Here is a 12,352-nt window from a genome sequence, read left to right as displayed (position 1 = left end):
GATAGGTGAGTAATGTGTTTATTGATTGGATCCCTTGTTCCACTGACCCTTGAGCAAACCTCGACCTCGCCAGGTGATCAAAGCTGTTACCTCATTGTATTGCTCACAGCTCGAGGGATGTTTGTTTTCACAGCGAGTCTTGTCCAGCCGAGTGGTGGCCTGACTTAAAGCAGACTTCCTATTTGTGAAGCTTCCCCACATCTGCCGGGGACTGAGCACATGCGTGTGTGTATGTGTGCTCTTACAGTATGATCTCACCTTGTGTGCCTGAAGCTTGTTAAGGAAGAGATTACTACACAAACAAACTGTTGTCAGCTCCAGATCTTACTTGGATGCCATAATCATCAGCTCCATGTACTGTTGATTTATCTACCATTACATAACCACAAACACAAAAAAATACAGGAAATGCAGCCGTTAATGAATATATGCTCTGTACACAAAAAAGGTTGTTTTGTAGAAATTGGAATATTCTAACATCTGTTTCTGATGAGACTTCAGAGAAAGTAAAGGGCAGATATTTGTTCTTTTTTTTGTTTCTTCACAGATGATCAGTCATGTCTGTTCTGATCTTTTCCCGTAAATGGATGATCTGTTTTCACTGTCCTCCTGGAATTTATCATGCGAGCCATTTGGGGATTAAATACTGGGAAGAAATATTAATTTAGATATTGAAGTAGCATCAAACAGTTTCCGATAGCAGCGGTACCGGTGTAAAAACAACAAATTTAAACTGGGTTACCATGCAAATCCTAGCGAGAACAATTGGTTGAAATTGAATGAGAAGATTCTACCTTCATTTAGCAGTCTTATAGCATTTTCTTCTTTCCCCTCTCCCACCCACAGCAGCCATGTGGGTGGGAGAGGAGCAGGGAAAAGAGATCAACAAACAAAAATAGATCTGAATGTGCTACAAACATGAGCTCCTCATCCATTGCATTTTCACAGATTCATTTGTCTCAGGAAGAATAATATATTACATTATATAGTATTAAAGTCTCAAGCCTCCCTACAATCACTAACGTTGGACTCACATGTATGCGATAAACGTGTCAACTGAAACTCTGCTCATTCACTTGGAATGGGGCGATGTCATGAATGTCATGCATTGCAGAGCTGCATTGTGGTTCCGTTGCGTCGCCAAATTATGTACAAACAAACACTCAAGAACAGACACTAGCCAATCAAATCACAATGTGATAGCAGAGGCAGAAGCAGCTGGCGAACCTGGTGTGTTTATCCTGATTGTATTTCCTGTGTACTTCTTGTAAGCATGGAGGAGGCTCAGAGAGCACCTCCACCTGTACCAGGGCAGCTGAGGGCTGTTAGCTGATTGATCCTCTGGTTCAAGTGACAGCAGCAGACCTGCCACAGGGAGACGAGAGGAACACGGAGAGAGACTGGACAGAGCCGAGCTGCAAAGCTAGATACCAGCAGAAATTGCTGGTAATTTAAATTAGAAGTTTTGTGAATTTATGTTTGAGATAATAAAGATGCCGAAAAGCGATCTGTTTGTCTCCGGCTGTGTTTGGGAGACCCCGGTGGCATCGACATGTGCCACACTTCTCTTAAGCATTTTATTGATAGCTAGCATGGCACGTTAGCTTGAAAGCTGGCCATGTGTGTACTAAGCATGGAACTGCAACGCGTTAAGGCAACGTAAGAACTGTAGAAAACTAGCAAGATCTCTATTTGTTTATCCCAATGATACACACATTGGATATTGAAGAAAACAAGTCTATAGCCGTTTTCAGAGATCACCTGCTGGTAAAGTCCAGAGAATTTGGTCCAGAGTTTGCCAGTAACACATGCACAACAGCAGCAAATCCTCTGCATTATTAAGGAGAGAGGTGGAGCAGCCGGGTGCAGCAGACAGAGGCAGGAAGTGACGTATTAACTCGAATAGATATAGAATAGATATATGTAAGATCACAGAAACCGGCGTCACCACAAATGTTCTAGATATCTTCATCTATGTCTTCTACGTGTGTACAGATTTCTCCTGGATTTCTGTGGACTTCATTCTAGAAGGCCAGGCGGAGAAAGTCAGTAGATAATCCAGAACAAAAAAATCCAGCGGAACTGCTGAGTCCAGTGCCCGTCTGAAAGCAGCTTTGGTTGCTCTCATTGATCAATCTCTTGTCACTTGTCCAGAATGGGGATCCCATTTGAACTACATTACACAGTTACATCAATGCTCATTAAAGTATCATTAATAATGGTGTGGGGGTCCTGCGATACATCCATCATTCATGACTCCTGATTTATTATCCGGCAAAATATTATGTCATGCATACATCCTGCACACATTGAGAGTGATGGGGCGGCACCTTCCCTTTGTTGTAAGAAGTTGCAATGAAAAACCACTTAAATGGCCTCAGAGCTCCTGCATAAGCACTACATGGTATAATTTATGCAGATACAGTTGCCTGAACATAATTAGATATTTTCCCTGACTGGATAGTCTCTCCACAATACAGCATTGTTTGAACTATGTTTTACCCTATTGTGATGCCTCTTGGTGAAAACAAGAGAACATTTGAAACAGGAGAAGGTTCAAACAGGAAGAATGAGAGAGTGAGGGAACATGTGGTACCAAAAAGAAAAGAGAGAGGAGGCCATAGTGGGGGCAAATCTAAAGAAAAAAACACGGGAGAGAGTAGGAGGAGAGGCAAGGATAAGAATAGAGGAGATGGTCAGAAAAGGTTTGAGGAGAGAAGATGAGGGAGTGGTAAAGGAAAAGCATGAAGAGGAAGAGGAGGCCAAGGGGAGGTCTGTGGAGAACTGTGCATCAGCTCATGTGAGCCTGGCTCTCCGAAGTGACAGAGGACTTGACAGCTTAAATCAAAACCACACAACATGGCCAGCTTTCCAGATCTTTCCTTCTTTTGCTGCCCTGTTTCTGTCTTTCCGTTTCCCCCTGTCTCTGTCTTTCTCCCTTCCCTCCTCCTCCTCTTTCCTTGGTGGTCCTTTTCCTCCCCCTTTTCTTCTCCCGCCTCCTCTCTCGTAACTCAACAGAACATCCATGCCTAGCCACCTTTGCCGTGTGTGTGCACATGATCGGGGTGTGTTTTTCCAAAGTAATCAATCATCTCGCTTAAGACAAGGTCAGCTCTCACGGCATCGTGAATACTGTAGGTTGTTAAACTCTCCTGCATTATGTGTGTGTGTGTGTGTTCTTTTAAGGCAGCATAGCCACACTGACTCTCTCTCAGTGTAATTAGAGCTGTGGCGGGCAATTTCACACATCGGAGCGTCTAAATGGCAGCAAATGGGAGCTGTTAAAAGTTTTGACAATTTCAACAGTCGTAAGTTATGGAATGTGATCTAGGTAAGCTGTGTGACCTATATGTTATCTTCTTGGTGTCTGGTGGGTATAAAAAGAAAGGTGAGGGGTTCAAATGTAGTCTGAGAGTCTAGCTTCCTCTGGATGTACAGCACTCACTTCTTGCGCTATAGGAGAAAGCTCTCCTTTGCTCTTGAGGGTTAATGTGACTTATACAGTGGGTGGAAATGTTTGGATAGGACACAGTTTTTTGGGCCAAAGTCCATGTGTCTGTATCAGGGTGGATGTATTCTCTTCCCTTGCAGCTATACTTTATTATTTCAAACTCTGAAGTAGCTTTAAACAGTTTCCGATAGAAGCAGTATGTATGAAAATAAAAAAATCCTAATTGGTTAATATGCAAATCCTTGCTTTTCTTTTATATGCACTAAATATATCTTATATCTTTAGGCTACTTGGTGTGTCAAAGCAGTTGAGTTTCAAACTACATCAACACAAATCTTGTTTAAGAGCTTTAAACTTGTAGTTTTGCAATTTAGTTTTGATGTAGTGAGAAAGTGAAGGCCACTTTTAATAATTCTGTTGTTGAGATAGTCAAAATAATTTGTATTAAATGCAATTTCATGCATTTTTTCAAAGTAGGGCTGTCAATTTTTCCCAAAACAAATTTGTCAGGACAGATCCGTTCAAATATATTTGCATGCAAGGTTGAACACTTGGCGTTGCTCCGCTCATCTGGTTCCTCCTCAGCTGCCGCTAACAGGTGAGCTCCCAGATCTGTTATCGGGCAGTTGCATTGTACAAAGACGACAAACAGCCTCACCTTTGATTGTTATTTTGTCATCTACAGGGGGATTAGGTCGAGGTCGGGGTCAAGCTCACAGTGAGGGCCTGTCTGATGCTCTTTCAATTCAAATGGGTCATTACAGATTGAATGTCTGAATTTTGTATAAAAGTGACAGACCTATGACTTTATTCCTCACATAAAATATTGTTTACGATTGAAGACACTTTACTACGTACTTTCTCTCAAAGTAACAGCAAGATATCAAACATCTCTGTACGGCCACAAAGTCAAAACAGACTCGAACTGAAGCTCTCACTTGCCAGCATCAGTGTGCTGCAGGAACAGGCACAGGCTCTTTGTCATGACTGGACCAGATGCTAATCTCTTCCTTTGCTGCGAGAGAAACCGCTCTAAAGTATTTAGTAAAACAATCTTCAACTAGATCAACTCTTGATCAGTTCTCAAATAAAAAAACAATAACCCTAAAGCTTAAGATTTTAAGCCCATTACAAAATGTTGCCATACTTCAGGGGCTTTCAAAGTCTGAGACTGTGGACCTCCTCTCAGACAAAGAAGAAAAGTGCTCCCTCACCCCACCTGAGGTTAATTCCTTAGTTCTCACTTTCTTGACGTCTATAATGATGATGTTATATGATCCCAATAGCCTTCCACAGTCGCACAAAGAAAGCCTAATATTGCTGTTTGACATGATGTGAGACTAAATACATAAAGTCGGTCCGGAGGCCTTTATTAGACTCAGGGAAAGTGGGAAATATCTGAACTCTCTCTTTAAACAGATCACGCACATTAAAACCTACTCTACGTGACCTCCTTTAGATAACTACTGTAATACCTTGGTGAGTATTTCTTTCACATTCATTTACTGGGCCTCCCCTGAAACTGCCTGGAGTCCCCCTGTGGAGGCCCGCCTAGGAAACCTCTGCTCTAAATCATAAAGATGAAGATACTGTATTTATTATCACTGTAAGCTTTGGAATACCTGAGGATGAGAGGATTTCAGAGACTTGCTGATCGCAGCATCACACTTGCTGGGCAAAGGGGAGTAAACACACCCACATACTGTAGTGTCTGTGCACTGTCATGCATTTCTTGTGACAAAGTAGGGACATAATGGGGCTTAGGCAACAGCTTGATAAAATCATCCATTACTTGCATTCTGCAGTGATGGATTGTACCTCCCAGGCAAGTGTTGCGTCTGAGAGTTTGTTTTGAGGCAATTAACGGAGAGACTGGGGTCTGTTTTTGCGATGAAAGCATAACATAATATCTGCATATACAGTAAGGGCCTAGGGACGAGCTTGGTGATTAGGGATGAAACTGGCTGGAACATTTCAAGAAACTATCCTTGTGGAGCAAGAAGAGCTGAGGAGATAGTAAAAAACGTCCCCTTGCGCGAGAACGTAATCTCCATTAGTTTAATGAGGATGGCTGAAGTGCATGACACCATGGAAACAAGCAATGCCTTATTTAGACAGGGCAGCAGAATCTGTGAACTGGAAAGGCTCAGCGTGACAGTAACAGTTAAGAGTGGAATATTCCTGTGATGCAGTTTCTGTGGGTCTCGCCAAGTACCCTTGCTAATTTCCATAAAAACATTGCCACAAATTCAATGATAGCCGCAGTATCTTATCTCAGATACAAGACCGTAGGTTGTTAGTCTGTTTATCTGATTGGAATCTTCGTCAATATCTCCTCTAACGCTGCATGCATGTATCAACCACCGACTGATAGCATCAACCGGGTTCCTTTAGCAGTAATGTCCTAATCTGTGTTTCCGATTGCAGCAGTTCCTGTTGCATCAAAAAACTAAATATTTTTCTCATCATGATTAGCTCTTTCCAAAAAACTTAAAACTTTCATCATGAAGTACTGGTACTATTCTGATGCCTGAGAGATTGACTTTGAGGCACGATAAGAAGTTTGTTTAAACTACGTTAACATTATATCGAGGCACCACAGCTCCAAAATGTTTCTGTCAACCACAGAGAGTCATACCGGATAGTGGAGCGGCCACCGTCTTCATCTTCTCTGTTTATCCCTCCGACAGCACAGATTAGAGGATTGGGACAAACATTTGTTTTGTGAGGCTCTGGAACACAGTGGTAATTGTGGGCTGACACGGGCGATGTGTTCAAAGGGCACAGGGAGAAAAATAATGTTCAAAAACTCCAAAACAGAACCTGAAAGGTCACTTTTGCCATGAAAGCGATATTTCATTGTTCTGAGTCAAAACGCCTCCCCAGCATTAAAGATTAATTTGTGCTGCTGCAGACAGTACATATTCCCACCCTGGAAAAATGGAAAACTAAACCCAAAGCCCCAGGATTCATGTGGGAATCTTGTTTGGAAATATATTACAGCATAATTTGTACCAGTAAAGCAGAGTATGAACTGATATGATGAATTCATGTGGGTTGTTCTTTCTATGATTTCTCATCTTGAAGGTCAACATCAAGTCTCAAGATGATATTGTTACTGTGATAACAGAATGTTCACAAATTAATTTGTGTTAAATCAAATCACCACACAGATTTCACTGCAGTAACTATATGTGATATAAAATAGAATATAACAACTATGAGCAAAGAGAAGTAGGATCATGGTCCAAAAAGAACGAGAAGGTTAATCCAGCCATGTTGTTTCATAATTAATAATGATCATTACTAACGTACTCCACTACAATAAAGCAGCACAAAACTCCAGAGTCCTAAATTCTAAAAGCCTCTAAAGAACATATGAAGTACTGAATCAACTGACTATTTACCAATATTAACTGTTATATTTTGTGTTTCGGCGAATGAAAACATTTCATTGAGAATCTGAATAGCAGATGGTGTCCACATTATGTTTTTCTGTTGTAGGTTTCCAATCAATGTGGTCTGAGCTCGAGGCTCTCACGACTCTTCTGGACTTGATCAACAGGACCATTTGGTAAAGTTGAACTTTTTCCTCACACAAAAATGATTGGTACATAATCAACAATTCATGTCTGAAGGCACCGAAATGAGAAGAGGAAAGTGTTAGCTAGAGAGGTCAAAGAACCTGTGGCTCCACTCTGTAACTGCCTGACAGGCATCCACAACCACGAGCCACAAATCAGTTCCATAGTTACCACAAAACCACAATCATAGGAACATACTCCCAAAAATGCAAATGTGATATAAATATAAATTCCACCTTTCATTATCTATCCACACACGTTTCACACACAAATTGGATCTAATTTCTTACTGAAGGGATGAACAACAGTCATTATTTCAACCTATAAATAGTCCTTTTATGATTGTTCTAAATAAATGTGAACATGTGTTTGATCACTTTACTCTTCTTATCAGAACAATAACTAAAGCATAGATTTACACTCCTACAGCTGTGCTTCAAAATGCAATACCATAACAAGAGGAAATGGCTATATGTCATGATTATTAGAGCAAGTCTAGCTAACTTATCTTGTTTAATTAGCACCTAACCAAATGTTGGTGCTGATGTTTAATGAGCATAATACAGCTGCATGTCAGCCAATCGAAATTCAGACACAGTGAGGCCGGAAACAGAAAATACCCAGTGATCATGGATCATCAAAGTCATATGCTTCATAAAAAAATGTACTTGTAATAGGAAAGGGGAGGAGAGTGAGAGACAAACTGTATATGTTTACACAGTAAACTACTATTTTACACCTTTCCTTACAGAGAAAAGCTAGAGGTGTGTTGAGTCGGCAGCTGAAGCTTTGGATTACTGACTTAAATATGTAAATAAATGGTGCAACTAATGGTTTTCCCCTCACAGCTATAACAACTTATTATAGCACAATAACAGTAATACAGGAAACCCTCTCCTGCTTCTCTCTTCTGAACGTGCTGCATTGATTAATGGTTGCCACTATTCTGACTAACACAGTTTATCCTCTCATTAAGCTACAACAAACTTCGGTACTCACAGGGAGCTGCAACAGTCCCCATTATGGATTGGATCATTACTGCTAAAACAAACCGCCCTTGTTTTGCCAGTTCTGGCTCATACAGGTCGGGACAAATAAGCTAGATACTCTGTTATGGATGACAGAGCTGCACACGCCCCTGCGGCTCCTGTGGCTTCTCCTCTGTGTCCTTCATTCTACTGAAGGTATGTGGGGGAAGTCCATCCCTCCATCCACTCATCATTAAGGCCTGGGACTCCACTGTTAAAAGTGTGTGTGTGTGTGTGTGTGTGTGTGTGTGTGTGTGTGTGTGTGTTGTGTGTGTGTGTGTGAGTGGAATCAGGTGTTGGGGAGTCAGACCACCAGCTGCCAATCATCACCATCATCCTGCTCAGCTACAAATACCTGGTTCCTCCCTCAACACTGTGTGAGATCGTAGACTCTGTTTGCTCAGTCAGTTGTGTGTCCAGCCATTCTTTAAAATATACTGTTCCTTGCTCTTGCCAGCCAGTCGTCCTGGTTTCTATCTGTACCTTCAGTTCCTCAGCCTGACTCCTGCCTCATCTCAGGAATCCAGCCTTCCCACTAAACTCTCCAAATAACCACAGTGCTCTGGATCAGATCTAAGCTCGGCCTCGCCCTCACCACATCAAGCCCTCCTGATCTCCTCTGCTCTGGGATCCTCCCTCAGATCGGCCCCCCCTCCTGCTCCCAGCTCTGACACGTCTCAACAGTCTCCCAATCCATCTGACCTTCGCAAGTTTTAATAAATACTGATAACCTACTGCTATCCTGACTCAGTCTCTGTGTTCTCTAACCCGCCCTAACAAAACCCACCTGTGAGTGTGAAATTCTAACTGTCTGTGGCCAATAATGGGCAAAAGGTACAAACGCTCATATCTACTGTTCATTTATGCTCAGCACAAACACAGCAAAATCCCCTGAATGTGTAAACCTACTTGGCAATAACACCTGATTCTGATATGGATTTAATTTAATGGTAAAATCAAATCCTTTTATTAAAAAAGAAAATCTATCAAAAAAAGTCTGAAAGGTTTCTGTTGATTCTGATGAGATGTGCTGCTACCAAGAGAACAAATTGACTGAATATCATAATGTCATATCACTCATTTGTCATGACCAGTGCTACAAATCTCTAAAACCTATTTTCCACAACACTGAAAGCTTCAATACCTGCAGTGGATAAAATCTGTATTTATGATAATAAAAACATCACCTTATTATGTGGGTATTCAGTATATAGCAAATCCTACAATTTATTATCCCATTATTATTATTACTGGTGTACACCATCTTGTGGAGGTCTTGAAAACTACAAGTGAAATAGGCCTGCACTAATCCCAGTGATGTTTTTTGGAATGTTCAGAAAGATGCAGTACATCTCTGCTATCAGTGCTTGTGTTTTTCCTCTCCTCCTCTTCCTCTCTCATTTTCTCAGGTGCCTGGGATGAGATAAGGTGGAGGGTGATTTAAGGGAGGCTGGAGAGGAGGAGCTCTCTCTCTCTCTCTCTCTCTCTCTCTCTCTCTCTGTCTCCACCCTTTGAGTTGCAGCTGCCTCTGTCATCGTGGCACAGGTCTTATTGTTTCTTTCCTTTTAAGTTGGGGGTCTTGGTAGTCTGTGTGGTTGGTCCAGATCGTCCCAGGCCTCCACCACCCCATTGTGTAATATAATAATTTGTTTCTGTTAATAAAATATTTTGCTTTAACCACAAGTCAACTTTTGAGGTTGTGGCCGTTACAGCTTGTTACTTCGTTTTCTGTGAAACTCCAAAACTAAAGAGTAAAATGTCAATTTCACAGGATTATAGTTGGGTTGATGCCAGGTGGTAAACTTTCGTGTAAACTGTGCAGCTACAGATTGATGAAATCCCCTCGCTCTCACCCCTGGGCCAGGATTCCTTCCAGGTGGTCGACAAGATAAAACAAATTAGGCTTTTGTGGCCACATGGTGCAGACAAATTGGCAAATTGAGCCAGCATAAATAATGAACACTGGCCAACAGCTGCCCGTACAAACACAGCCAACTGATTTACCCATTACCCCTGTCGAAGTGCTACACAACACCATCAACAGGGCCTCGTGCTGGATTAGAACGTGTTTGGGTAAGGGGCAACATTAACCCATTCACAGTTTTTCCACTAATTGGATCTTGTATGTCATAAATTGCCAAACTCATGATACGGGGGGGGGGGAATCTGGGCGCACTCACCTGTCTCAACTTTGGAGTGGTCGGTCCTCTCGGTCACCTTCTCCTGGCTGATGAGGTAATCGACGATGCGGACACCGATTGGCGGCTCCGTGTGGTTCCACTCCAGGATGACCAATGAGCTGCTGGGCTCGTAGGTGTACGACAGCTTCAGCCTGGCAACAGAGCGACGGAGATGTAAAGCCACGCCAGCTGAGTGAAAGACGTTGTCAGCACACTGGTCTCATTACAGTAACTGCTACTGTAGTCCAGTGGAAATGGGTTCTCAGGTCACAAACAACTCTGTCAACAGAAAATATATAGCCACTTCCTCCGATCTGTTATGTCCGATTTGACTCACAGCGGAGCGATCATCGGCTGCTGCACGGCTTCTGAGCCCATCTGTACAGGGGCTTTCATTCCAAACAATCAATACACTGGCTAATTTCCTTGATTAGCACAGCACAGCTGGACAGGAGGAATATATCAGTGACTGCTGTAATGATGTTGACACATGAGCCAACCCCTGTGATCGCTTAGTTTCTCTGTTGCTGTTTTTTCATCTCTTTATGGTGGTTGTATATCTCTTTGTTGCTGTTTTACATGTATTTGAAGTGGATTTGCATGTCTCTGTGGTTATTACGGCATCTTTTACAGGAGCTTTGTGACCTTCCAGACAGAAACGATAGCAGTCCCTTCAAACCGAGGCTTTCATCCGGTGGGCCCCCTGATCCTCCGGCCTCTGGGCCCGTGCCCGGTACAGGTCCGCTCAGTATTCCATCCACAGCTGTTCTACTTGGTGGCAACACAACTCAGTGTACACACGCATCCTGGTGGCACATTACTCAAGACCAGTGCAGCCGGAGATAGAGTTCTGCCAGTGAAGTGATGGATGGTCTTTACCACAACCCATTTGAGAGTAATGTGTTAGGAGGAAGGTAATGCTATTCTAAGTTACTTACATTGGGTGGGGAAGTGGGGCACAGGTGGGCAGTCCGTCTGTGCCAAAAGCGCTGGAATCACAGCGACACCAGTCATCGATAACGTTGCCCTTCCCTGAACACCACAGCATGCTCATCATTGCCTCCTGAAGAGACTGTGCAGAGAGAGAGAGAGAGAGATGAGGAAAACCTATATTATTCATACGTGAAGAGTAACTTCTCAATTAATTCCCTCATTCCATGTGTTTTATTTCATATTATTTTGGGAACTTTATATCGTGTATATTATATAGGTACATGTGAGGATGAAGGGATAGAAAGAGATAAAGGGGAACAACATGCAACATGAAACGTGTTTCTATTTCCTATTGAGTATGGTGATTTGCATTCAAAACATCTTTAGAGCTACACTACAAAAGGATGTAAGGAGATGAAGGGTTTATGTATGTATTTTTTTTCAGTAGAACATACAGGACATACAGGCCAGTTGTGCTCTTGGGGATGTAAATATGAGACGTTACACAAATCACAGACACGGGTAAATTGATTCACAACCACCAGTGTCCTAAAATAACGTTGAAAATAGATACAGCTGTTTCTGTGCCTCCAGTGTGTGTCTGTGTGTGTGTGTGTCTGTGTGTGTGTGTGTGTGTGTCGCACAAGTTTACATACAACAGTAAACGTGTTTAATGAACATTGTAAACCTATAACATAACAATGAATTGCTATAAATTTGACTGACATTTGCTACATGCTGTTACTGTTTTAAGGTCATTGTGCTCTTGGCGACAAAGTGATACTGTTGGAGAACAATAGTCTGAATAAGACGCTGCCTTGTGAACAGCATTTCCTGATTCTCTTAACCCGAATGCGGTCATAATCAGAACTGGCATAATCGAATTGAGACATGGAGTATTTCGACCTCAGGGGCAATATGTTTTACATGATAATGTCCTGTTGGGGTTTTCACAGCATTTTGAAGACACATTCCCCGGGTGTAAACAAGATGAAAAAAAAAGGAGTTGCAGCTGTGGCAAAATTAGAAACAAAAAAACTCAAAATAGTATATGTTAGGATGACATATTAAACCATTTCAGGTTGGGCTTTTCAAACTGGCGGAATAACGTGGAACATAAAGGATTAGTGGACGTAATGAAGTGAGTCATAATCAGACTGTGCTCTGTAACATGTA

The 12,352-nt window shown here is 42.1% G+C and overlaps 1 protein-coding gene across 6 annotated transcripts in view; it reads right to left on the bottom strand.

The window, feature by feature from the left end:
• astn1 (astrotactin 1) overlaps nt 1-12,352 on the bottom strand; it is a 423,848-nt gene that overhangs the window by 39,797 nt on the left and 371,699 nt on the right. For all 6 annotated transcript variants that reach the window (XM_035171471.2, XM_035171474.2, XM_035171470.2 and 3 more), the window contains 2 exons: nt 11,182-11,315; nt 10,244-10,395 (listed from right to left, as the gene is read on the bottom strand). In XM_035171471.2, the coding sequence (XP_035027362.1) occupies nt 10,244-10,395; nt 11,182-11,315 (286 nt within the window). The remainder of the gene's footprint in view (nt 1-10,243; nt 10,396-11,181; nt 11,316-12,352) is intronic.

This window comes from Hippoglossus stenolepis, chromosome 11 (assembly GCF_022539355.2).
Source record: "Hippoglossus stenolepis isolate QCI-W04-F060 chromosome 11, HSTE1.2, whole genome shotgun sequence".
NCBI classification, from domain to species: Eukaryota; Metazoa; Chordata; class Actinopteri; order Pleuronectiformes; family Pleuronectidae; genus Hippoglossus; species Hippoglossus stenolepis.
The sequence above is the reverse complement of the archived record's forward strand: the minus strand, read 5'-3'. Positions and strand labels throughout refer to the sequence as shown.